Raw genomic sequence first — 25,823 nt, forward strand, 5'->3', positions numbered from 1 at the left:
TTTTTTGTCACGATCGGCTATAGTTAAAGTTTCATTAAAAAGCGTTTTCACAGGGTAGAACCTCCTCAAGAATATAAGGTTTTCATGAGGATTATGATCTGGTGGTATTCATCTTCGCTTGGAAGTGAAAAGTTTTATGTTTGAATCTCGTAGATGACGAATTTGATACCAAATTAGGTTACCCATTGTATATCTTAATCGAATTTCTCCCTCTTCTAATATAAAAATATCAATGTATTAAAAAAAAAATCATTATGTTTTGGTCTCAAAAACTCGTTATGTTTCTTTAATATAAAGAAAAATCACACCCAATAAACATGTGCCTCGCCGTGTGGGATCGTGTCTCGAACAGATATAAATGTAATTTCCGGTCCAGCGCTTTCCCTTCCAAGAAAGCTCATTGACCCCAAACCCTAATTCCCTCGATTCTTCTCTCTCTCTTCTTTCTCTCTCTAGATCTCTTCGCCTTTGCCCTCTGAAAATGGTAATCTCTCTAAACATTTTCTGCAGCTGTTGCATGCTCGATAAAAGTTCAAAATTTTAACGCGATTTTTATTTTTTAATATTTTTGTGCAGGCGGATTCTCCACGCAAAAAGTAAGCCCTAAAATCCCAATTCCTCTTTTCGATTTCTGGTTCCGAATTGCACCCTGACATGTTTTTTGACAGAAAGAATTGCACTTTAACATGATAGATGCATTGAGGCTTTCGATCTGTTGGAATTTATGTTTACTGTTTTTTGGGTGATGGGAACAATTTTTTGCTATGTTTGTCCGTTTGACCGGTTGCCTTTCATTTTCGTGAATTTTGTGTCGAATTTGATGCTTTAAGGCCCCTTCCTAGGTACATATAAGAAAGGAAACACACAAATTCCATGTTTTAGGAGCTTCAATCTTACCTGAAAGTTTTAGAAATACAGTTGATAGATATGCGGGAGCGAATGTGGCGCATGTTAGAAAATCATATGGCTGTGCTTTAGTCTATGAAAGATATTTCTATGGGAAATTTGAGGGTTTGTTTCGGATATCATCTAATGGCCCAACCGTTCTTACACAAGAGGGTTTGTGTTCACCGTCTAGGTGCTGTAATTTTAGCATAGTTGTTTGTAATTCGCTACTAGACTTGGAAGTTTTTACTTTTGAATTATATTGATTTATAGAATGAAGTGACCTGAGAGTTTTATGCTCTTTGATGATTAGTTACTTTTTCCGTTTTGTTCACCAGATATTATAAATATGGCCCGTATAGTGGGGCGAAATGCCCAATTATGAATTGTTACACTATTGAATCAGGGAAGCTCTAGTTATGCAGGGGCTCATATGATTCCATTTCGATTAGTTTGTTGTACGATCCACGTGGCTAGCTTTTCTTGCTTGGAACATTCTAGGGTCTGTTAAAACCACACTATAGGCAAACGTTTTTTTGTATGGTATATTGGCTTTGAGTTTGTGGTCTTCATTATGTAGATTCACTATGCAGACTGCAGAGGGGTTCAAATCAGATTATCAATGGTTAGTTTTTATTTATTTGATGATTCTCATATATTTTATGTCATGCTTATGGATAAATCAGGTATTCTCGATCCCCTTCTCCATGGAGAGCTCAGTCCAGGTCTAGGTCTAGGTCTTGGTCTAGGCCTCGATCAAGGTCGAGATCATGGTCTAGGCCACCAAGGCAGAGGTCTCGCTCTAGAAGTCGTGGCAGGTTGATGTTCATCTTTGGCTTAAATGAATTTTTCACTATATTACTGATTGAATTTAATAACTTTTAACTTCCATGTGCGACTTATATTTCTGATACATGGTTGACATCTTTTGGTGCAGATCAAGGTCCAGAAGTCCTGGCAGGTTGGTGTACGTTTTGGTTTTGGTTTTGAGTAGTATACGTGTTTTTAAAGTTGAATCTTGTCATACCTTCTTTCAATTTATGGCACTGATATGTTTCTGTGCTGGCCACATGGTCTGAAGGTGCTGCTAGTGCTCAACTCAGTTGTTTTTTTGTGTGGTAGGTCTGCTGCTATAAATCCTGGAAATACACTGTATGTTACTGGCCTATCTACAAGGGTCTCAGAGAAGGATGTTGAAAGGCACTTTTCAAAGGAGGGAAAGGTGCTTCTATTTTATTGTTTTTTTATTTATTTTAAATTTACTTGTTTTAAAACATTTTACTAAAACTTGGTTTAATGACAAATTGTTTTCATTTATAATTCGTTTTTGTTTTTCATTCTCAGGTAGCTTCATGCTTTCTTGTTATGGAACCTAGGACTCGGATTTCTCGTGGTTTTGCCTTTGTTACAATGGACTCTGTTGAAGATGCTGAACGCTGCATTAAACATCTCAACCAGTCAGTTCTGGAAGGTCGATACATAACTGTTGAGAGGGTAATGTGATTTTAATATGGTGATAAACTTTAAACCATTTGGTTGGTTTTTCTTTTTCTTGACTTGGAAGTTTTCTGGTTATATTCAGAAGTCATTGCGTCAGCTATGTTGGCAGCAATCACAGATGATGAGTTTATCCACGTCAACTTTAGTGAAACAGCTTGATCAATGGCAAGCTTAAACAGCATTTCAAATGCGCCTGATCAACTAAACATAGCAACTATATTCCAACAACTATACAACTTCAGCATTCACTTTCAATTTTCAACCCTCAACTAATCCACGGACATTACGAACAACTTTCTAATCAGGCTTTTATGGTATTTCATAACTGGCATTTGTTTTATGGACGCTAATCGTATCACATGTGTGCCTGGATATTTTGTGATTGTTTCTGCATCCAGATTGATCACTTCATTTCGATAAAAAATGAGGTTTCTTTGTGGATTATTATTTCTGTTGTTTTTCTAACTTTGTTTATGATTCTCTTTTTTCATTTTGAGATTCTGTACTGGATGTTTCAGTAATTGAGGATTTATAATTATTTCAGTCTCGGAGGAAGCGACCAAGAACGCCAACACCTGGGCATTATCTTGGGCTGAAAAATACTAGAGACCATGGTATGTTTGATATGCCTTTCATAATAAGGTATCTGTTCCCTTTCTGTGATTTGTTTGCCCTTCTCTCATTTTTGAATACCTGCATGTTTGAAAGGCTACCGAGGTGACCGTGGTCGAGATCGTGAACGTGAACGTGATCGCGGTCGGTACCGTGGGGGCTCAGGTCGTGATGACTATGGATATCGGAGGTCACCAAGGCGCTCACCCTATAGAGGTGGCCGCGATTATTCTCCTAGGGGCGGCTCACCTTATGGCGGAAGATCAAGAAGAGAGAGGTCTTATTCTCCATATGGCAGCCCGGAGAGGAAGTATGCCCGCGGCTCCAGATGAGTACATGTGCTGTATCTCCCGTCCGTCAAGAGTGACTAATCTGGAAACATGATGTAGCATTGTATTGATCTGTGTCTTGGAGTCTGATGTTTGTCTTGTTTCGTTTTCCCGTGTTTTTTTACCGAGTTGTAGGATTGCTGGTTCTTTACTTTGGATATGGGATTGAAATAATATGTGGCTTGTATTCGTTGATTTTGAGTGATAAATCACACCGCACTCGCAGATACTCCAACAAAATTAATGATTTGTTAATCTTTTAGTTCTTACATTTAAGGGTTGTGAATAATGTTGTGAAAATGAGGATATGTGCTATATTTAGAATAGTGGTCGGGGCTTTTGAGTACGTATTTAGTGCAACGCCCTATGGAACAATGAAGTAATGTATTCATATGAACTTTGGCCCACAGCAACTCAAATAAATAAATAAATAAACTTGTGTTATAAATAGGCAAAAATTAGAAATAATCTTTGCTAAGGACGTGAACAAAGCAAGTGCAAAATATCACATTGTTTTGTTGTAATTATAACCAAAATGATTGTAGATAAAAAGAGAAAGAGATGGATACTGATATTATTACTTCCAGTTCTTTTCTCTTTTAGTTGTGCGTTGATCACTCACAAAGTGCTCTATTTATAGAGCCACATCCGTAGGTTTACAAAGAATGAAAATCACATCCATGACAAACCAAACAATTATCCGTAATAAACCACTTTTGAAAAAGCACAACACAACAAACTATTTCCTACTATTCCCATGTGGACATTCAATCATCCTCACAATTTTTATTATGTTATATAAAAAGGTAAAAGTTAGAGAAATAACTTTTACTAAGGATATTACAAAATATTACACAAAATGATTGCAGATAAAAGAGAAATAAGAGGATATTGAAAATATTCTAACTTTTCTTTCTTTATCTTGTTGTTATTATATTGTTGTTCTTGTTTGTTGAACACTTGTAATGCTCTATTTATAGAGCAACTATCTTGGAAACAAACATATTACACTATTAAGCATATGAAATGTTTACTGTATGCATGTGAGCATACATACCCACTATTTACAACACTCCCCCTTGGATGCCCATATATCAATCATCAGTTGCCTCGTTAAAACTTTGCTTGGAAAAACCCAGTGGGAAAAAACCATAACGAAGGAAAAAGTATACACTTTTACCCGGATTGTTGATATGGTGTTAAGCATGCTTATGTTGCCTTGTTAAAACCTTGATAGGAAAAACCTAGTAGGAAAAATCATAATCAAAGGAAAAAGAGTACAACTTGCATGTATTATGGATGCTCCCCTTGAATTGTATCTGCCCTTGATTCTGCATTCTTCAAATTTGTAAGCCAACGTAATCCAATTCCCTGCACTAACTTCTGAAATGTGCACTTTGGTAGAGATTTGGTAAACAAGTCTGCCAAATTTTCATTGGAACGGATTTGTCTGACCTCAATCACTTTGGCCTTCTGAAGCTCATGTGCACTGAAAAATCTTGGAGATATGTGTTTAGTTTTATCGCCATTGATAAATCCTTCCTTAATTTGGGCAACACGGGCTGCATTATCTTCATGGATGACAGTTGGATTGTCTGTCTTTAAAGGTAGACCACATGAATTCCGGATGTGATGGATCATTGATCTTAACCAAGAACATTCACGACTTACTTCATGTAAAGAAATTATTTCCGTGTGATTGGAAGATGTAGCAACTAATGTTTGTTTTGTTGATCGTCATGATATTGCAGTATCTCCATTAGTGAACACATATCTATTTTGTGAGCAGGCTTTATGCGGATCAGAGAGGAAACCAGCATCTGCATATCCAACAAGAATCTGATCATTTGTGGATTTCTCTGAGTAGAAGAGACTCATGTCTGTTGTTCCATGAAGGTATCGCAATACATCTTTGATTCCCTTCCAATGAAGAATTGTTGGAGCAGAGCTATACCTTACTAACAAGTTGACTGATAATGCTATATTTGGTCTAGTACATTATGCTAAATACAATAAAGTACCTATTGCACTCAAATATGGTACTTCTGGACCAATGACCAGTTCATCATCTTCCTTTGGATGGAATGGATATTTCTTAATGTCCAAAGAATGAACGACCATTGGGGTGCTAAGTGGATAAGCTTTGTCCATACCAAATCGTTTCATTATTTTTTTCAATGAAATCGGATTGATGGACCAAAATTCCATTAACACAATGCTGGATCTGCAGGCCAAGACAATATTTTGTTTTCCCAATGTCTTTCATTTCAAATTCGCTTTTCAGATATTCAACAGTTTTATTGAGCTCTTCAGAGGTTCCAACGAGGTTCATATCATCGACATATACTGCTACTATAGCAAATTCAGTATTTGATTTCTTAATGAACACACAAGGGTAGATGACATCGTTAGAATATCCTTCTTTAATCAAATACTCACTGAGACGATTATACCACATTCGTCTAAATTGTTTCAGCCCATATAATGATCGCCTTAATTTGATTGAGAATATACCTCGTGATTTGTTAGTTGCTTCAAGCAACTTAAGTCCTTCTGGGACTTTCATATATATGCCAGTATCTAATTCTCTATATAGATACGCGGAGATGATATCCATAAGTCGCATGTCAAGTTTTTTTTAAACCACCAAAATTATTAAGTAACGGAACGTATTTGCGTCAATTACAGGAGAGTATGTATTTTCATAATCAATTCCAGGTCTTTGTGAAAAACCTTGTGCAACGAGTCGTGCTTTATATATTGCAATCTCGCTTTTCTCGTTGCATTTCCTTGTGAATACTCATTTGTAACCCATGGGGTTTGGATTACCAGTCCAAAAACACTTCGCATTTCCAAGGAATTTAATTCTGCCTGGATTGCATCTTTCCACTTAGGCCAATCTTGTCTCTATTTGCATTCTTCAACAGAGCGGGGCTCAATGTCATCGCTTAATAAAATTTCAGTGGCTATTGCAAATGCAAACATGTCGTCGATGATTATTTCATTTCTTTTCCTGAATGATTTCATTTGGGTTTAACTGTGCCCTCATCTTTCTCTTTCGAGGGGTTAAATCTTTTGACCATGAGGGTCTACCACGCTTTAGGTGTGCATTAGATGAATCATTCGCTACCAATTTATTTTGTCCAACAGGGACATCAATTCTTGCAGGTGCATTTGCAGCTAGTATATATGACTTTGTCACTTTCGAAGCATCATTAAATGCATTTGGCATTTGATTAGCAATATTTTGAATATGAACGATCATTTTCACTTCATTTTCACATTGAATGCTTCGCGGATCAAAAAGAGACAAAGTGGGAACAATCTATGTCAGCTCTTGCCGTTCTTCTGGAACGGTATTTTTTCTCCCTAACGACAGGAAAACTGTTTCATAAAAATAACAATAAGCAAAACGAGCTGTAAACATATCGCCTGTCAAGGGTTCCAAATATCTAATAATAGATGGTGAATCAAAACCCACATAAATTCCCAGTCTACGCTGAAGTCCCATTTTAGTATGTTGTGGTTGTGCAACAGGTATATAAACAACACAACCAAAAACTAGTTGATGTGAAATGTTTGGTTGATGTCCAAACACAAATTGTATTGATGAATATTGGTGGTTGGCTATGGGTCTTAATCTAACCAATGATGTAGCATGTAAGATGACATGTTCCCATGCAGAGACTGACAATTTCGTTTTTATGAGCAGAGTGAGGGCTATTAATTGAAGCTGCTTGATAAATGCCTCTGCAAAACCATTTTGAGTATGGACAAGAGGAACAGGGTGTTCAACATCAATGCCCAGTGCCATCCAGTAATCATCAAAGGTTTGAGACGTAAATTCACCAGCGTTATCAAGTCGGATTGACTTAATAGGATGATCTGAGAACTGTGCTCGCAACTTAATTATTTGAGCAAGAAGTCTCGCAAAAACTACATTTCGAGTAGACAATAGGCAAACATGTGACCATCGATTAGATGTATCAATCAGAACCATAAAATATCGAAATGGTCGACAATGTGGTTGAATAGGCCTACAGATATCCCTTGAATTCTTTACAAAAATAATGGGATTCAGCATCAACCTTTAGTTGTGATGGTCTAGTTACTAACTTCCCTCGAGGACAAACCTTGCAAGGGATATCATTTGAGGTAGTGATGTCTCTGCTCAATAATGGATGTCCATTAGAGTTGGTAATGATCCTACGCATCATGGTGGATCCCGGATGACCCAGACGGTCATGCCAAAGTATGTAAACTTTTGAATTTATGAACTTCTAGTTCATGAAAGCATGTACCTCAATTGTCTTTATGTATGTATAATATAATTCACTCGATAAATCATGCAACTTCTCAAATATACGCTTCTGGGTATCATTAGAGGTAATGCATAAATATTCCACATTTTCTGCACTTTTCGTTTCAATGTGGTATCCATTTAGAAGTATGTCTTTAAAACTCAACAAATTTCGAGTGGATTGAGTAGCGTACAACGCATAATGGTATGAACAATATTGTTCCATTTGGTAACATAATCTGGGTTTTTTCTGAGCCTTCAATTACATCTAATTGCCTTGATATTATTGTTACTTTTACTTTTGCAAGTACCAAGTTCGAGAAATACTTTCAATTGAATGCGTGGTTGCGCAGTCTGCAAGACAAAAATCTCCGCCATTGCTCTTGTTTTGAGAATAACCATAATTTTTATCTATGTTCTCTGAGTAAAGAAATTATAGTTAAAAAACAGTTTATTGATACTAGAATACTACTTTCATTAAATTGAAAATGCGAGCATTAAACCACAAGTACAAGAGTACATTAAACATAAATGATTCAATCGGACCCTAAACTTCATTTCCTCTTTCAGTAATAAAGTCTGGAACATCCAGGTGGGTTGCTGTCCTGATAAATTAGACACTGGATCAGGTATTTCCATTGGTTGAGCCTGGTCGGGGAAATTGGTCTCGACACCCTTCTCCTTGAGAGAGGTTTGATATAGATCCACCAGATGTTTTGGGGTACGACAGGTACGCACCCAGTGCCCATTGCCACCACACCTATGACAAGCTCCTTCAGGATTTCTAGAAGTGTTCATATGAGCTTTGTCTTTCTGGCGATTTGCATTCTTAAAGCTTGGGCATATATTATGCATTAGAACCTGGTTATGAAACTGGACACCATGGTTCTTACCTTTCCCATTCCACTGGCCTCGTTTATGGCCATGTCCTCGTTTATAATTATTGTCATGAGAGGATGTGGTATACTTTTCAAGAGAAGCAGTATTCATTTCTGTGAATGGTGCAAATCTAGTAGGGTATGACTGATGATTCTTCATCAGAAGCTCATTGTTTTGCTCGGCTACAAGGAGTACAGATATCAACTGGTTGTACTCAATAAAACCTCTTTCTCTATACTGCTACTGTAGGAGCACGTTGGAGACATGAAATGTGCTGAAAGTCTTTTCAAGCATATCTTCCTCAATTATTGTTTCTCCATAGAACTTCAACTGGGAACTAATTCTGAACATTGCAGAATTGTATTCAGTCACTGTCTTGAAATCTTGAATCCTTAGGTGAGCCCGCTCATAACGAGCCATTGCAAGAATCACCGTTTTCTGGTAATTATATCTATTTTTCAGTGCCTTCCATAGGGTTAATGGATCTTCAAATATAAGGTACTCACTCTTCAGTCCTTCATCAAGATGATGACGAATAAAGATCATAGCCTTCGCCCAATCTTGAGAGGATGCACTGGTATCCTCCTTGATGATATCCCCAAGATTTCCTGCCTCCAGATGGATCTTGGCATCCATTACCCAGGTAAGATAGTTCTTTCCAGTAATATCCAGGGCAACAAAATCAAGTTTTGTCAAGTTCATCATTTTCTTTTCTGAAAGAAAAATGAGGTGTGTAAGAACTTGTAATAATATGTATTCTGAAGAAATATATTGTTAGAACTTCTGGTTCTTACAAATTTTGATCTTTAGACCAAAATGATAAGTACTCGAAATTTCAGGCTTGAGATTTATATGATTAATGAGAATGACGATTGTACCGCACCATTCTCATCTAAACAAATATAGGATGAGCTATTATTTCGCACCACTTTAAACAACAGAAAAATTTAAATATGTAGAGCAGGGTGGATGATTATACCACACCACCTAAAATTGCAATAAAATTTAAATATGCAGAGCAGAGTGTGTGATTATTCCACATCACCTAAAATTGCAATAAAATTTAAATATGTAGAACAGGGTGGGTGATTATTCCACACCACCTGAAATTGCAATAAAATTAAATAGCAGACAAATTTAAATATGCAGGATAGGGTGAGCGATTATACCACTCCACCTAAAATTTGCAGTAAAATTAAATCTACAGTCCAAGATATGCAATGATACCCACCATTTTGGATTGCATAAATAAACATTGGGTTAGTAGTCAAGAATTACACCAAACAAGAAATCAAAGATATAAGTAACTGATAGGTTAAGAACTAGAAGTAAATATGGTGCAAACAGTTCTTCGCGATGGTATATCTAGCAATTGAGGAAGAAGAAGAGCAATAAAAACCTTAGAGTAAACATTTTTTTTTCTTTCAGCAGAGAGAAATGAGAAAATATTTTAGGGTTAGAGAGTCGTACTAATAACGTGTTATATAAAAAGGCAAAAGTTAAAGAAATAACCTTTGTTAAGGATAAAAGCAAGGCTATTACAAAATATTACACAAAATGATTGCAGATAAAAGAGAAATAAGATGATACTGAAAATATTCTAACTTTTTTTTTTTTTATCTTATTGTTCTTGTTTTTGAACACTTGTAATGCTCTATTTATAGAGCAACTATCTTGGAAACAAACAAATTACACTATTAAGCATATAAAATGTTTACTGTATGCATGTGGGCATACATACTCATTATTTACAATATATTACAATTTATTCATTTATGTTACTTCTTAATACACGTGCATCACTATAGAATCTCATATCTTAGAAAGCCTAAATTTTTCTTAACTAAACTTTGACCTTAAATAGTTACAATAACACTTAATTTACTTGTAATAACACTTGAGTAATAATGGCGTAGAAAGACTTTCATTTGAATAAGAAGAATGTAGAAACACTTGCACCATTGCAAAAGCACTTGACAAAAATCATTAATTAAATAATACATGAAATTGCAACATAAATGTTGAGGAAAAAATGAATGTTAAGTTTATATAAACACTTAAAATAAGTAATATTGTGAAATTAGTATGAATGCCCACATAAAATAAGAAGTATTATATGCTTAAAGATGAAAAATGAAAAAAATAAAATTCAAAATTATATAATTGAAATAGTAGAAGTTTGAGTCTTATTGGTTTAAATTGTAAACTTCTACATACATTAAAAGAAATGTTAGTACAAAAAGATGAAAAATTGAAATTTGTTGTAATCTTATAAGTCATTCAATGTGTGGATGGTCAACCCACTACAACTCTACATGTTTGTCCACTAATCCACTTGCTAGCTCATCTTTCCATATAAAATCACACACAAAAATACAAACCCTTACAATTGAAAAGAAAGAAGGAAGAAGAGAGGAAGAAGAGAGAAGCCACAAAGCTCACGGCAGAGAGAAGAAAAAGAGAGGAGAGAATAGAGAGAATTATATTTGTAATCTTATTATTAGATTATAAATGAAAGCATCATTGCTGCTCCGAGGACATACTTCAGTTACATTGATTATAGAGGAACCTTGTAAATTTTGTGTCTTATTTATTTATTCCACTGCACACACCGTCGATTTTACAACACGATATCAGCATGAGAAGCTCTCGTGTCAGTGGAAAACACAAAGCCATAAATCCTATTCACCTATGTTGCCTGAAATCTCACAGATAAGAAAATCTTTTTATTTCATCATAAAATCTTTGTACTACTGATTTCCCTGAAGCAAATATATATGTTTTGTTGTATGACTGTATATTACCCTTTCCAGAAATAAAAGAGTACATACTCAAAATTCGTAAAGAATCTGACAGTTATGTAAACAGCCTCGGAATTCCAACTTGCAGACCTCGAATTGAAATACTTTCTTCTTCAAAGTTGTTCATCCGCCCAATACCTACAACATATCAAATTTTTAGAAAATTCCAACGGTAAGATCATCGCAGATGTCTGAAATACCAAACCAGTTTCCAATTTTCGCAGAAAATTGGACATGCATCTTATGAGTACCAAAACTCCATTTCGGTAGCTCAAATCAAAATTTTTTCGTCACGAAAGTTGTTCGGTATCCTCTTATCCATATCATACTAAAATTTGAACTAAATATAACGGTTTAATCTTCTCATAAGTTACAGACACTTTTGACTCCAAAATTTATGGGAACCATTTTGATTTTTTCGAAACTCACCAGAGGAGGAACACCAATTGGAAATTAGTGTCAGTATTATTTCCTGGATAACTAAAATGACTTCGAATTGTAAAATAATAATAGAGTAAAAGTGTAGTATCCCACATCGCCCGTGAGGTCGTGGTCTTTGGGCCTTATATGTCCATACCTGCATGTACCTTTCAGAGAGGCCTTTTGGAGCTGCGGCTTGCAAAGACAAAACCGTGCGGTAGCCCTGCTGTCTGCGACCTAGTCCAGGGCAGGGAATGCCAAAGCGGACAATATCTCTGCGAGGGAAGGCGGGATGTGACAATTTGGTATCAGAGCCAGACTCACGGTCGTGGTGTGCCGACGAGGACGTCGGGCTCCCTAAGGGGGGTGGATTGTAGTATCCCACATCGCCCGTGAGGTCGTGGTCTTTGGGCCTTATATGTCCATACCTGCATGTACCTTTCAGAGAGGCCTTTTGGAGCTGCGGCTTGCAAAGACAAAACCGTGCGGTAGCCCTGCTGTCTGCGACCTAGTCCAGGGCAGGGAATGCCAAAGCGGACAATATCTCTGCGAGGGAAGGCGGGATGTGACAAAAAGGGATGAAATAAAAGAAAATGGCAGACCAAGAAAAAAAAAAAGCAAAAGTTGAGGACTTAATCATTGCATTTTCTGTTTTGACATATTTATGTGTATGATGTTGATTTGAAGGGAATTGAATTGAGGAGAAATTAGATTGATGAGGAAACAGAATTAGATTACTGTTAAAGTTGTTTACTAAACTAAACTAGAATCAGAATACAAATGATATCGATTCCGTATATATTGTTTACCAGTTCACTGGAATCAGAATTAAAACTAGCTTGATTACTAAAATGTCCTTGTTGAAAATAATTTATTTTTATACTATAATTATTGAAAATTAAGTTTATCTATATAAAATTAAATTTATCTTTACGAACTTTATCTTTTCTCCCTCCCATCCTCTCATCCCCATCTTTTCTTCACTGACTTCCAGAGCACTCCCAGTCTCCCACACCTCTTCGTTTAAACAGTGGTAAATTTCTTGTAGCAAGAGTCGCACTTGAGGCGGCAAGAGAGGCAACAATTAGCATAGGAGCAAGACCGGGCAGCCACCCTTACATCTCTAAAGCAAGAATTGGAGGAAAAGCTTGCAGCTCTGTCTAGAAAGGCTTTAGGTACCAAAACCATCCAAATGTACATTTCTACACCATAAAGAATTTCAAAAAATCTCCTTGATGTTCAAATTATAAAATGGAGAGGACTTTAGGCCTTGCTGCCTTTTTCTTTCCCAGCTCGCATAGCCCTTCCCACCACCTATCATACTCACAGGTCCTCCATGCTCCCCCAATCCTCCATATCCTCTTCTTCCCCAGCCCCCACAACCTCCCATATTCATAGATACACCCACTGCCTCCCATATTCACGTCCTCCCACCACACCTACCACCTCCCAATTTGGGTGGATTTACAGAAGACGAATTCAGAGGGCAATTTAGGGAAAAGTCTGATTCCTGGAGGACACCAATTCAAGGAAGTCAATTACCACCTATTGCTAGAGAATCCGACTTGGGGAAATTCTGGAGTGTGATTCCAGAATTCATCTGGGTCCCACACGATTTTTTATTCCTCTCACATTAGTAAACACCGGTGTAATCCGTAATTGGAATTCAATTACGCTTCTTGATTCCCATTACTCTTACGTAAACACGCCATAAGTTTTACCATCACTAGCTTCACCTATAAAACAAAGAAGTAAATGAAGAAAGAAAGAAAGACAAACTTATGGAGGAAAGGAATCAAGGAAGAAAGAGAGAAACAAAAGAAAAGAAAGGAGATGAAGAAGAGAGATACAAAAGAAAATACTAGTGAGATGAGCTAGAGAAAAGAAAGAAAATAGTAAAAGTTATTTTTGTATTCATATTATTTCATATAATGAGAAAAAGTATTGTTGTTATCCCTAATCACACTTACTAAACCTCGTAAATTATTTATTTTATATTTGACAGCATATATCCCACCGATTTTGCAAAACGTTATGTTCCACAGCACGCATCGCAAGTGCAACGACCATGCCAGTCTCTCTAAACCCCCCGACACCTCGCAGGCTCTCGCTGCCACCATACAGTTCCCGCGAAAGCTCCACGCCCTCTCTCCTCTTTCATCTCGTCCTACTCCGTCCAACCCGACCATTTCGACGAAGACCATGTAATCGGCGACTGCGTCGTCTTCGAGGAAGGCGTGTTCGACGACCCTTATCTCCAAAAATACCGTTTCAGCCCCAAGAAAGCGAAACCCAGAAGAGATGTTTCCGAAATCGGATCGGAGAATTTGGTTTCGGACCAGTGGCAGGAGGTGCAGGAGAACGAAGGGGATGGTGTGAAATCGAGTGACCGAGTGGCGCCGAAGAATCCGAGGTGGGCCGTTTATGGGAAGGGTTTGGAGGATGTTGCAGAGTTCTTTAACAGTGGGAATTATGAGCCTGGCGTTAAGAAATCTGAAGTGAAGGTAGTTGCTTATTTGTACTGAAATTTTGGATGGGATTGCGATTTTTTTTCGAATTTAGATTGCAAATTTGAGCTTTGAGTTTTATTGGAAAAGTAGTGAACTTTGGTGTGTAGGTGTAGGATAATGTGGGAAGGTATAATTCTTTATATGTTTTAGATGATAGTTAAGTGTTCAAGCTCTCTTTTTAGCCGATTTTTCGGCGTGGATAACTTTTTTTAGGTGGGATTTGAATTGGTTCTTGTGGTTTTGTTTATTTGATATGGTCTGTGAGATGTTGTTTGTTGCTTGGATGAATAGGACCCCGTAAGTTGCTTTCGAAAGAGGAAAAGGCTCTGCTTAATAAGCGAAAATCTGATATAGCTGTTGCTACCTCTGTAAGTGTCCCTTTTTCTTATGATCATTAGTACATGGTTAGGAAATTGTACCTTAGTGAAATTGAACCTTAAATGTTGTACCCCCTATGTAATTTGCACGGAGACGACTGTCCCCTCACGTAATCACATTGTCGTAGTTGTAATTTGATGAACATGAAGCTGTTAACTGTAAAGTATTTGTAAACTCTTTCAGAGCAAATGGCTACCCCTGCATACTCTTTGCTGCATCGTGAGAATTTTACCTTATGGATGCTTTATTGAAACATAATGCTGATATCAATGGCCGCCTTTTACATTAGAAAGTTAAATGCAGAATATTGTTCTTGGCTTTTCGATACTGATTTGAGATTTGGTTCATTTCTTCACCAGGATGGTTGGAGCGCTTTTCACAAAGCAATTCTTGGTAAAAACCAGGCCATCACGAACCATCTTTTGAGAAATCAGCTAAGCCATTTGTTCGTGATAAAATTCACCTAGTGTATCGCTGTATCCAGTTTGGTATTGGTGTGAAGATTATTGTTCCAATTAAATGTTTATGGTGAAAACCAGGATGGCGCCACCTTGTTGCATTATGCCGTCGGAACAGCTTCCAGGCAAGCAATCAAAATTCTTCTGTTATATAGTGTTGATATAAACCTTCAGGACAACATACGATTTTAACTTTATTATGCAACTTTCATCAATAACAATTCAGAAAAGTAAACTTGAAAAAAAAAAAATTTACTTTCTCTATAGGATGGTTGGACGTGGTTACACCTAGCTGTTCAAGGCCGAAGAACAGATGTTGTGAGGCTTTTGCTGATTAAAGGAGCGGATAAGACATTGAAGAACAAGGTAAACATAGTATTTCTGGATTCTGCACATGCTTGGAACTGTCCTCCTTGATTTCTCTTCTTACATAACGACGTTCAAGTCGAAGCAACTTATTGACTTTCCAGTACATGCTTCTTATCTCCTTGATGTGGAACCGTAAGATCTTCGTATGTTACGATAATTGATTGCAAGTCGTTTGCTTTCCTGCAGGATGGTTTAACCCCTCTTGACCCTTGCCAATACACTGATCAAGACACGAGGACTTACGAGCTAATTAAGCTGTTGAAGCTTCTTCCGAAGCCGCATTAACGGGTTGATACTCTAACCGCGTATCCGCCGCATCGGTGCCTCAGCTGGCCAAATGATAATGGCAAACCACGGTTTGATCTGCCATAACTTTTACATCAAAGTTTCAGCAGCAGCAGTCCAATTTGCGAGCCGATACTGTTACAACTTCAAAAATGCCAACCGGAATATCGAAAGAACATTTGAATCTCAAAGTCATTGGCTTTCTTACTTACTTTGTAATTGTATGTAATTACGAGCTAATCAATCATGTCACGTTATATTGACCTGTCATTGCTGTGCTGAATATTTATTAAACTTTGTTAAGGCTCAAAATTTGTAGGTTACCAATTAGAACAATTAACTCTTGATGGGTTCAAGTTTAAAGCTGTGAAATAATGGACTCAAGATTAAGTTGTTCATCGTTCAAAACGGGGCTACATTCACTATGGTGCTTGGGATATATATTAATGTAATGATTACAAGAAGCGCTCGGTCATAGTCTAGATTCTTTTCCCTCACAAACGTTTGGTCCCATATAAGAGGCACTTCCCCCCCCCCCCTCTCTTCTCTTTTCTCCTAAATAGGCCCTTAGCGGGTCCAAAAGGTTTCGGGTTCATTTTATTTTGACATTAAATGAGCTACCTATGTAGGTTGCGTGCTAGCTATTATTTCGTATATTAGTTGACATGTTACGGTGAGGTGATGGTAACTCAGTTGGGATTACATGTGTTTCTGGCCAAAACGTGTACCGAACACAAGCTCAGCCTTGACTAGTCACCGGTGTTCCTTCCTAGCAATGGTTTGACAACCTTTACGTCTCATCTAAGGCTTCTGTCTTCGCTGATGATCGACATATATGCTATATGAGTAGGCCTGTTCTTAAAGCCTTGTACCATAAAACTGTCAATTTACCCACATGCCTGTGTCTGTCAAAAAATACTTTATACTACTTAGTCTATTCAGATTGGTGAGTGATCGGCCATAGCGCTCAAAAATGCTCCTTTCTAATTTCGTTGGGCCTTGGACTTCTTCACCCTTATTCGACCTTGACCTTTCTTGGACATTTGTCGGGCATTTTTTTGGCCTGTACTATTTTGGGGGTCAAAAAAAAGGACCCTTCATGCATTAACAAATGTTATGTTATGTCGACATGTCGAGAGGTAATATTGTCAGACACATATATTTGTGCAAGCACTGAGTCAAAACCGACGAAGCCACCACCGGCCCACGGAAAACGATCGAGTTGAGTTAATTTATTCGGGGAGACATGTCTCTAAGAGGGAGGATTAGAACAAAATTATAAAATAATTAATCATTAATTAAACTCGTTGATCACATTGATTAGAAAAAGATTTAAAAAGGCAGCCGCAAATGAAAGAGGAAAGCGCCTAGCTTTCTCTATCTTGATATTTTTGTTTGGTACCTTTCTCTATCTTGATATTTTTGTTTGGTACAATGCTCGGAGCCGGAGCTCAATGCCGCGGCCCGGATCGCTTAGCTGCCATCCGTCCGATTCCAAACACTTCTTCTTCTTCCTCCTCCTCTTCGCGCCACTTGGTCTGCACGGTTCGGTTAGGGTTTATCAGATCACCAAAACGGTGCAATTCGCTCAAATCGCTCCGCATTGCCTGCTGCAACTCTTCCTCTCCCTCCAGATCCAGCAAAGCCGACGATCATCACGATTTCGACTACATCCAAGCTTCCCTCCTCCTCTCAGGTCCCATCTCTCTCTCTCTCTCTCTCTCTCTCATCGCATGCATTTACATATTTATATGAATATACGGATACGGACATTTCTATGCATTCGTGATTATCGAATTGATTTTGATTTGATTTTGTTGAAATTCTTACTACTTCGTCCGAAAGATGAAGTCTTTGTTACCTAAATTCTACAATTTTGTCCTAAAGTGGAGTAATTTGATATTAATTGAGTGTGATTAGGTTTTTGAAATTGTTTATTCGTGTTTAATTACTGCAGAAACTATATCTCACTACCGTATGCAAAGGCGAGGTTTTCAAGAAGAGACGAAATGGCAGTCATCTGGTAAAATGCGTCCCTTTTCCGTCCGAGCCAGCCGACAACATAATTTTTTCGATACATTAGGCCGAAACTTTGTCCAGCGTTTCCAAAGTCCGACGATTTTTCTCAAGATTTCTTGTGATGGAGACTTTTTGCTTCCAATTGTTGTAGGTATATGAAGTTATGCGTGTCATATGAATGAATGTGAATGTAATTTGGAGTACACATCCTCGGTCATTAAATTTCGTTATCTGGTTTTTGTTTTCAGGCGAATTCGCGATCGAAAATCTCATAGACGGCCAATGGGGAGATGAGAATGGGGTAACTGCATGAACTTTGTAATTCATTTGGTTGCATTGATGCCTTCTTGTGTAAAGTGTGTATTGATCCCAAAATCGGTCTTGCTGCAGGACTCCCCGGATCAATTTCACTTTATGAGAAATCTCGTTGACAAACTCGGCTATCAAGTATGGAGCTAATTTTTTTCCATGCATTAAGCTTATTTTTTGAAGGGCCAAAGATAATGCTTTTGTCGTTTGTCCTTTTCTTGCTTTAGTACTCAATAGTCTCACTTATGTTTACTGCATGTTCATAAGAAATCTGATGATACCAATAAGTAGATTTTAGAAGTGAGTGTTGAGAAAGGGCTGCAAGTATGTAATTTGTCTGACTTAAAAGGACATCCATAGTCTTCAGATCCCTAATGGGTAGTGTTGCATTTTAATTGTACTAAACTAAATTTCCAAGTTCAAGGTGGCATGTAAAACCATTCAGATCATTGTCTTATTTATGTCAATTCTTCAATTCCAGGTGAATATGGTGAGAATTACGGAAAGAGTGCGGAATAATTACTTTGCCAGATTGTACTTTAGCAAGGTGGTAAAAGTTAAAACCCTGATGAGTTATGTCCTAATCTTTTAAAGAAAGTGAAGCAAGCTTATAACATTGAGGTTCCTGTTATGCAGCCAGGGGAAAATGGCTTTCTTAGTGTTGATGCACGCCCATCAGACGCCATAAATTTCGCACATAGATGCAAGGTATCTATCTCTTGTCTTCCTCAACACAAATGCTCATACTTTGTCAGTAAATATTCCTGCTTCTTCATGTGCAAGAAGAAACCTTCTGTTTAAGCATGATCGTGTCGTTGAAATTGATGTTAAGTTCGAGTGACACTTGCCATGTGCAGGCACCCATATATGTAAACAAACAGATTGTCTTAACAGATGCAGTGAGGATCAGTTATGGGATGGGCGGAGGGCGCGTGACAAAGTCTTGTTATGATGTATCTCTTGACAGGTACTTCCAACTGAATTGTATTTTGGGGGCCTCTATTTTGCTTCGTCATTCTTTTGTGTATGTCTGATCATATGTTACATTCTTTTCAGCGCTATAGAGGGCCCAGATTCTTTAATTCAAGAACTTGGTTTGGTCAAGAATATCAATCTAGCTATCAAAGAGGAAAGATATAAAGATGCAGGTATTTTATCGGGACTTCAACTCACTGCTTTTCTAACATATACAATTACTAAGTCACGTTACGATTTCCCATTGTTTTTTATTTCAACAACTTGCTTTGGATTGCTTGATTCATGTTTATATGGTTATTAGATAATTTGTAAATTAACGGCTTGTTCCTGCAGCCATATGGAGAGACGAACTATTCAAGCTTCGCAAGTCAATTCAAGGGCCTTGATCTCTATATAAGGTTATTCCGCTCTAATGAGTTGTTTCTTCGACGAATATGCCTTCTAGGCCTCTGGCATAGCTTTTCATTGTGAAGATTATGGTGCAAGGAAGACCTTTACGAGTTATTGGATGACGAGGGAACTTCTATAATATTTAATGTACAGCCGCCTTAGAAAATTTCCCCAAATATGTAAATATTAATCGTGTATCGAGTTCCCTAAAGACGGTCAGTAAATCTTACCAAACTGTCTGTAAATCTATTGTCAATAACTCTTGGAGATGCATATCCATAACTCTACTGTCTGTAAATCTTACCGAACTGTTGTATGAAAAGAAGGATCAATAGTGTTTGCCCAAATTTTTTTGAATCAAATCGAAAGAATCTTCTTTCAAAAGATATTGGATGTTTCTACTGAAATTTACGTTCTTGCGACTCTAAAGCTTGCGTATTAGAATCCTTGACAACGATAGCTGTTCTTTTGTGTTCCAACAGAAAGTTGCTCGTAATTTGAATCATAACGTTTGAATTTGGATTCATACTATATTTGTTTATCTCATTATTTTTCGCCAAATTACAGAAGACGTGTGACGTGAATGTAAATTACATGTCACATGTACTCCAGTAGCTACATTCTTCACCAGTATGAACATGTGCACTTTGCAGACGAGAACCAAAAGATGAACTGCAATGGAAGCCAGCAACGAGAGTTGCGGCATGCATTCTTTGAACGATAAAAAACGGGGAAGGTACTGCTGAACTTATTACATTTCCGCTACAAGACTTCGCTCCTGCCGTCTGCAAATGGAAGGAATCCGAGGATTCTGCCATCGAATCTGTGTAGACATCTTCTCCCCGTCTCCCCACAGAGCGTAGGCTTCTTCTCCATGCGCAGCATCATCACCAACATCGAGGTCCTCTTCCTTCATTCGAAGATCAACAATGCGGCTGATCAAAATACATATCAAACTCGTGACAACGGCGTTCCATACGATGATGAAAAGTGCTCCAGCGATCTGGTACCCCATTTGTTGGAGGCCAACTTTTGTTTTCCCATCATGGATGCAGTACATTAAACCAGGACCGTATGTATTGTCCGGGTACATCATTCGGAGAAGGTTGGGTCGGGCAAAGAAGCCCGAGAGGAGTCCCCCCAAGAGGCCGGCTACTGCGTGCGTATGGAAGGCCCCCAAAGTGTCGTCGACGCTTTGGAAGAAGGCTGACCTTCTGTGCAATATCATCATGGTGTACCAAGGTATTGAGCCAGACATTACTCCCATTATTAATGCTGCCCATGGCTCCACAATCCCTGCTCGATCATATACATATTATTGGTGGAATGCTGCAAAATTGCTTGTTTTACTTTCTTAAATAAATCAAAACCCAGTTCATAAACATTCCTAACCATCATGTTCTTGTTTTTATGACACCAATGTTTAGTTGTTTAAGTTATGTTTTTTGTTAGATATATGACGTCTTATGTTGTCAGATTGTTTGACGCTCGACTTTAAAACAAGAATCCACTTGATCAACGAGAGGACGTTTTCATTGGTTTGGTCAATTGAGCAAGGAGTAGATTACCTGCACCAGGGGTGATGCAGACGAGGCCGGTGATCATCCCCTGGACCGCACCGATCACAGAGCTTTTCCTGTAGACCAGCATGTCAAGGGAAACCCACACCAGAAGGCTGGTGGCAGTGCAGATATGAGTGTTCAAAATGGCCAAAGATGCAATCATGTTTGCTGCAAATGGAGATCCTCCGTTGAATCCTGTCCATCCAAGCCACAAAAACCCTGCACCTCCCAACATGTGAATTATGTTGTTTGGTGGAAAATGTTGCCTGTCATGCGCTTGCCTTGGTCCTACCTACATGATCATCTCCATATCACTCCATCATGCCAGGAAAATCTAACACGAAGAACATACGAAAGAAAGAAGTGAAATATGCACAAATACAATTGGTTATACATGCTCTTTGAGAGAAGGGATCCCTATTTAAAAAAAAAAAAAAAAAAAAAAAAAAACAAAGATTAGTGGTGGGGCTCACTTACATCGAAGTTCATCTATCAAAATCATGTAGTTTTCAAGTTGCACCCAGAGCCAGCCCTGAGGGTGTGCAACAGGTGCCGCCGCACAGGGCCCCGATTCAGAAGGGTCTTCACATTTTCATTACATGTATGCAAATGCATATAAAATAGACTAGATGCAACAAACAATCTTATATGTGGTTCTAGCGCTAGCAGTTTACTCTTTTTTACTTATAGCCCATGTGCTGGGTTCGAATCCTTGTGATATTGTTTTGCTATTTTAAGTTTTTGCAAATTTGTAAACTTAAAAAGGTGATAACAAAAACGCATCCAACGTATATCGAAGGTAAGGAAAAACACCTGGCCAATCAAACAACTTATTTTTGTTGCAGTAAATTGTAATATTTTAGTTTTATAGATGAAAAATTAGAAAAAATAATAATAAAAAAAATATAACATTAAAAAATATGAAGAGCCTCCATCTAAGTTTTGCACAGGGCCCCTAAATATTCAGGGCCAGCCTGCACCTCATAGATCATCTTAGCAAAATATTAACCAAATCAGAAATATTTGAGGCATCTAATTAAGTCCAAAGAAATTAACAAATGTTATATTCTAAGAAATATTGAAATTTCATCGTGAGAAATAAATAGGCAAATTGTTTCGGATTGAATTGATTTTTTGCAAAGATTTTCTATGAATCGAGACTTAGAAAATAGACATTTAGATCGCTGAATTTTGATGTAAAATGGGTCCCACAACTAATTTTCATTTAAAAAAAAAATGAGAATCTCTTCCCTTAAAGAATCTAACTGATTATAACCATTTAATAAAAAAGAGAACTGAAGGCACATCAAACAAACAATATAGATGCACCAAACTATGGTTTATTATTTACGGCTTACTGTCTATTTCGTGTTTCTTGGTCTACTCGATAAAATTTGCAAGCTATTTCGTTTGTGCATAATAAGCATAACTAATGATAACGTATGGCATATTAAGCATGGAGTTGGGTGTCAAGATCAATTACCCAATAAGCAGCAGTGAAACCAGCCACACCAGAAGAAAGATGGATCACAAAGCCACCAGCATAATCAATGATGTGCTTTTCAAGAAACCCTCCCCCCCAAATGCTAAAGGCACCCACGGTGTAAGACAAGGTGAGCCACATTGGCACAAACAGCATCCAGGCATAGAAGTTCATCCTCCCAAGGAGGGAACCACCAAGCAAAATCACAGTAATGGCGGCGAAAACAAATTGGTAGTACACATAGTCAGCCATCGGAATATAACGCCTGGCGTATTCCTGCAAGATAAACCTTCGGCTCAGGGCAAAACCGGGCTTTCCCAAAATTGAGCAAAATTTTGTACCAAATGACATGTTGTGGGCCCACATGACCCAACATACTAGGACCGCGGCAAAAGCGTATAGGGCCATGAACGCTGAGTTCACGGCCCATTTCTTCTTCACCATGCTGCCGTAGAGTATCACAAGGCCAGGCACACTTTGCATGCCTACCATGGTGGTTGCTATTAGCTGCCACCCATTGTCTCCTTTGTTCATCCATTCCGGCGACGCTTGGTCCGGATAGAGATTAACTGGGCCGTTAAGAAGCGCATAACCGTCGGTGTTGTTCATCGAAAAGAGAAGAAGAGAGGATAGAGAGTTTGTTGAAATTTTGGAATAACTTACCAGGAAGGGAAATATATAATAAAGTTTTGAGCTTTGGACTTTTGCTTAATGTTGTTGTACTTTGTAACAATCTACAAGTTTAGATTTTTGTGTACAAAGAATATACACAACATTCATTGCTGGCTGATGTTACAGATTCAATTTGAAATTCTTAGAGCAGTAAGGAGGTGGTACCATAATTTGGGTGCAATTATATTCAATTAACCCAATTGGGTGATAGTTCATGTTTGTTCTCTGCGATTTAACTTGTGGACGAAATTGAAAAAAATGAGACATTGATTGGATAGCTGCAAGCGCCTTTTTGAGTTCTGTGAAGGAAAGAGATACGCTTCGTATCTTCTCCTCCTAATTCATTAAATTAGAAGATTTGTACCGTTGAAATTTGATCTAATGGTTGAAGTTATTATAATTTTTAAAGTGAACCCTCGTTTGCAGCATTTGGATCAAATTTCAATAATACAGATACCCTGATTTGATGGATTAGGAGAAAGGGATTTTTGTTGGGTTGGTAAAAGTGTTGCAATAATAATCACTCGATTTTTGTTCTCAAAGTAGAACATGATTTTTTTTTTTTTTTGGAACTTTAATGAAAAAAATTTGGTACTGTTCACTTTAACGAAAGATTATATTTACACTAAAAAGTCAATCCTGATACTATTCAATTTACCTTTATTTTATCATTTTCGTTAAAACTTAAAGTTTTCAAGTTCTTTTTATTAATTTTTTTATTTTTTATTTTTATTTTTATTTTTATTATTTCCGGATCTTTTGTATTTGGATCATGTGGATCAAATAATTTCAGCCGTTTATGTAAAATCATGCTGTTGAGATCACTTTTCATTTTCAACTTTCTCACTCTCTCCTTCTCAACATATTTACCTTCTTCGATGGGGATCGACGAATCAAAACCGTTGAGAAAGAAAAGAAGAAGAAAATGGGAGGGGTTAAAGGTCGAAGAAATATGCATTGGAAATTAAGGTGGAAGGGGGAGGAGAAGGTGAATGACGGTAGGGAGGTCCATAGGTTCCAGATGGAAAGGGATACAGAGAGGATCTATTCCATATTAAAAGGGTTGGCTCTCAAGATACTTATACTTATTTGGATTTAATGGTTGACCGAGTTGTAAAGTATGTTCGTCCAATCGAGATTTGCTTCTCTCCTCTTTACTATACATGAACTTTGAAGTTCCTTAAGAATGTGGAGTAGTAAGTTACTTAAGTTCGATATCCAATCAATTCTAAAAAGGCCAATTCCTAAGGCGTTTGTCTTGGATTAACTGTTGGACAAGTTACAAAACTGGTTTGTGCAACCAAGGTTTTGACTCTTTCTTCTTTAGTGTGCTCAATTTTTGAGGCTACTTGAGGTTGCCGAGTAGGTGGCCACCTAATTTTGGTACCCAATCAACTCTAAAAGGGCAAGCTCTCAAGGCATTTGTTTTGATGTATCGGTGAATAAGTTGTAAAGCCAGTTCAAACGATCATGGTTTTGCCTCTTTCCTCTTTAGTGTACACAAATTTTAAGGGTTCTCAACCCAAGTTCGATTCCTAATCAACTCTATAAGGGTCGGCCCTCAAGACATTTGTCTTGGTTTAACTGTCATAAAAATTGTAAAATCGATTCGTGTGATCAAAACCGTGTTTTGTTTTCTCATTTGTACATAAACCTCCAAATTTTTTGATACTATCTCGTTTCCACAGTCCACATTACCTAGAGTTCCATCAAATAACTCCAAGAAGTAGAATAATGAACAATAAGACACCCTTTATATGATTAATTAATGCGATTATTTTGTGTTTTGGGTGCAAATTTATATGATTAATTAAAGTGAATATTTTGTCTGTGCATTTGAATATTCATTTTTGTTTCATCTTTTATCTCGTTCTGGGTGATTCATTGGCTGGAGCGTAGAAAGCCATGGCCCATGGTATATTCTGCTTGGACTTACCTTGACAAAAGATTCTTACGGCCACACAACAAGGTTCATTGGTTTGTGTATTGAAAACCGAGTGATGCTAATTAGATAGGTTAGGAGTTAAAGATAGGTCAAGTGAACAAGGTTGGGGTTAATTTCGTTTTAAAACTTGATAATTGAGGAGTACTTCAACTTATTTATAAGTTTTTCATTATTGTGAGATTCATTATCAACACGACTGCTCATGTGTGACGAATTTTCAAGTTAACACGTGGACAACATGGGGATGGCGTAAAATAAGTGTGGCTGTTAGGCTTCACACATTAGACAACTTGCTCTAATAGTATGAAAAAAAATTAAGGCTTCACCATAAAAGCAATTGCAAATTTGAGGAGTAACACAACTTACGTATAAGCTCAATGTCCCTCCTCCTTGTCAATGTTAGATTCATTATCAATATCAAGTAAGAGAGAAATTCTTAGGTGTCAGGTCAAACATCTGCCTAAGGATTTACATGAAGGAGGCAGATGCTCTGCCCTCCCACTTTCCATGCCCTTCTGTTTGTGTGGTCATGGTTAAGTCACGTCAACATTTTACATTACTATTTATTTTTGTCTTATTATCTCTATAAAAAAAAAAATATATATATATATATATATATATAAAATATTGACGTGACTTAATCGTGACCACACAAAACAGAATGATACGAAAAGTAAAAGGGCAAAGAATCTGCCTCCGATGTCAAGTGGCGATGTCCTTACCATCAATACAATGTCAT

General features: G+C 37.5%; 5 protein-coding genes across 5 annotated transcripts; 3 read left to right on the forward strand and 2 right to left on the reverse strand.

Annotated features, from left to right (window-relative positions):
- Positions 1–319: 319 nt before the first annotated feature.
- Positions 320–3,555, forward strand: LOC137747233 (serine/arginine-rich splicing factor SR45a). Its single transcript, XM_068487303.2, has 8 exons — positions 320–484; positions 577–596; positions 1,572–1,703; positions 1,823–1,846; positions 2,008–2,107; positions 2,230–2,379; positions 2,930–2,999; positions 3,094–3,555. The coding sequence occupies exons 1-8, from the start codon at positions 482–484 to the stop codon at positions 3,327–3,329; spliced, it is 735 nt and encodes a 244-aa protein (XP_068343404.2). The 5' UTR covers positions 320–481; the 3' UTR covers positions 3,330–3,555.
- Positions 3,556–8,745: 5,190 nt separating this feature from the next.
- On the reverse strand, positions 8,746–9,141 carry LOC148698743 (uncharacterized). The gene has a single exon (XM_088678909.1). The coding sequence runs from the start codon at positions 9,139–9,141 to the stop codon at positions 8,746–8,748; it is 396 nt and encodes a 131-aa protein (XP_088535035.1).
- A 4,675-nt stretch (positions 9,142–13,816) lies between these two features.
- Positions 13,817–16,124, forward strand: LOC137747773 (ankyrin repeat domain-containing protein, chloroplastic-like; the record flags this gene model as incomplete). The annotated part of the gene is made up of 5 exons (XM_088687251.1): positions 13,817–14,230; positions 14,974–15,059; positions 15,154–15,197; positions 15,340–15,438; positions 15,628–16,124. Coding segments are annotated over 4 exons (615 nt in total), but the record flags the coding sequence as incomplete, so codon positions are not given.
- A 749-nt stretch (positions 16,125–16,873) lies between these two features.
- LOC137748605 (bifunctional nuclease 2) lies at positions 16,874–19,769 on the forward strand. Its single transcript, XM_068488773.2, has 9 exons — positions 16,874–17,422; positions 17,684–17,896; positions 17,994–18,046; positions 18,136–18,192; positions 18,536–18,601; positions 18,691–18,762; positions 18,912–19,021; positions 19,111–19,202; positions 19,366–19,769. The coding sequence occupies exons 1-9, from the start codon at positions 17,161–17,163 to the stop codon at positions 19,416–19,418; spliced, it is 978 nt and encodes a 325-aa protein (XP_068344874.2). The 5' UTR covers positions 16,874–17,160; the 3' UTR covers positions 19,419–19,769.
- A 326-nt stretch (positions 19,770–20,095) lies between these two features.
- LOC137747772 (ammonium transporter 2 member 3-like) lies at positions 20,096–23,076 on the reverse strand. Its single transcript, XM_068487921.2, has 3 exons — positions 22,468–23,076; positions 20,991–21,276; positions 20,096–20,718 (listed from the first exon to the last, which is right to left on the reverse strand). The coding sequence occupies exons 1-3, from the start codon at positions 23,074–23,076 to the stop codon at positions 20,174–20,176; spliced, it is 1,440 nt and encodes a 479-aa protein (XP_068344022.2). The 3' UTR covers positions 20,096–20,173.
- Positions 23,077–25,823: the final 2,747 nt, after the last annotated feature.

Source organism: Pyrus communis, chromosome 2, assembly GCF_041283825.1.
Source record: "Pyrus communis isolate YQ-2024b chromosome 2, ASM4128382v1, whole genome shotgun sequence".
Taxonomy (NCBI): Eukaryota; Viridiplantae; Streptophyta; class Magnoliopsida; order Rosales; family Rosaceae; genus Pyrus; species Pyrus communis.

Bases quoted from the DNA above. Each gene is read 5' to 3' on its own strand.
- LOC137747772 (XM_068487921.2), bottom strand. From the start codon at position 23,076: ATGAACAACACCGACGGTTATGCGCTTCTTAACGGCCCAGTTAATCTC. The intron at 21,277-22,467 runs GTAATTGATCTT...ATGATCATGTAG, and splicing joins GTTTCACTGCTGCTTATTGG to GTAGGACCAAGGCAAGCGCA. The intron at 20,719-20,990 runs GTAATCTACTCC...ATGATCGAGCAG, and splicing joins CTGCATCACCCCTGGTGCAG to GGATTGTGGAGCCATGGGCA.
- LOC137747233 (XM_068487303.2), top strand. The intron at 2,380-2,929 runs GTAATGTGATTT...TAATTATTTCAG, and splicing joins GATACATAACTGTTGAGAGG to TCTCGGAGGAAGCGACCAAG. The intron at 3,000-3,093 runs GTATGTTTGATA...CATGTTTGAAAG, and splicing joins GAAAAATACTAGAGACCATG to GCTACCGAGGTGACCGTGGT.
- LOC148698743 (XM_088678909.1), bottom strand. From the start codon at position 9,141: ATGGATGCCAAGATCCATCTGGAGGCAGGAAATCTTGGGGATATCATC.
- LOC137748605 (XM_068488773.2), top strand. From the start codon at position 17,161: ATGCTCGGAGCCGGAGCTCAATGCCGCGGCCCGGATCGCTTAGCTGCC. The intron at 18,763-18,911 runs GTATCTATCTCT...TGCCATGTGCAG, and splicing joins ATTTCGCACATAGATGCAAG to GCACCCATATATGTAAACAA. The intron at 19,203-19,365 runs GTATTTTATCGG...TTGTTCCTGCAG, and splicing joins GGAAAGATATAAAGATGCAG to CCATATGGAGAGACGAACTA.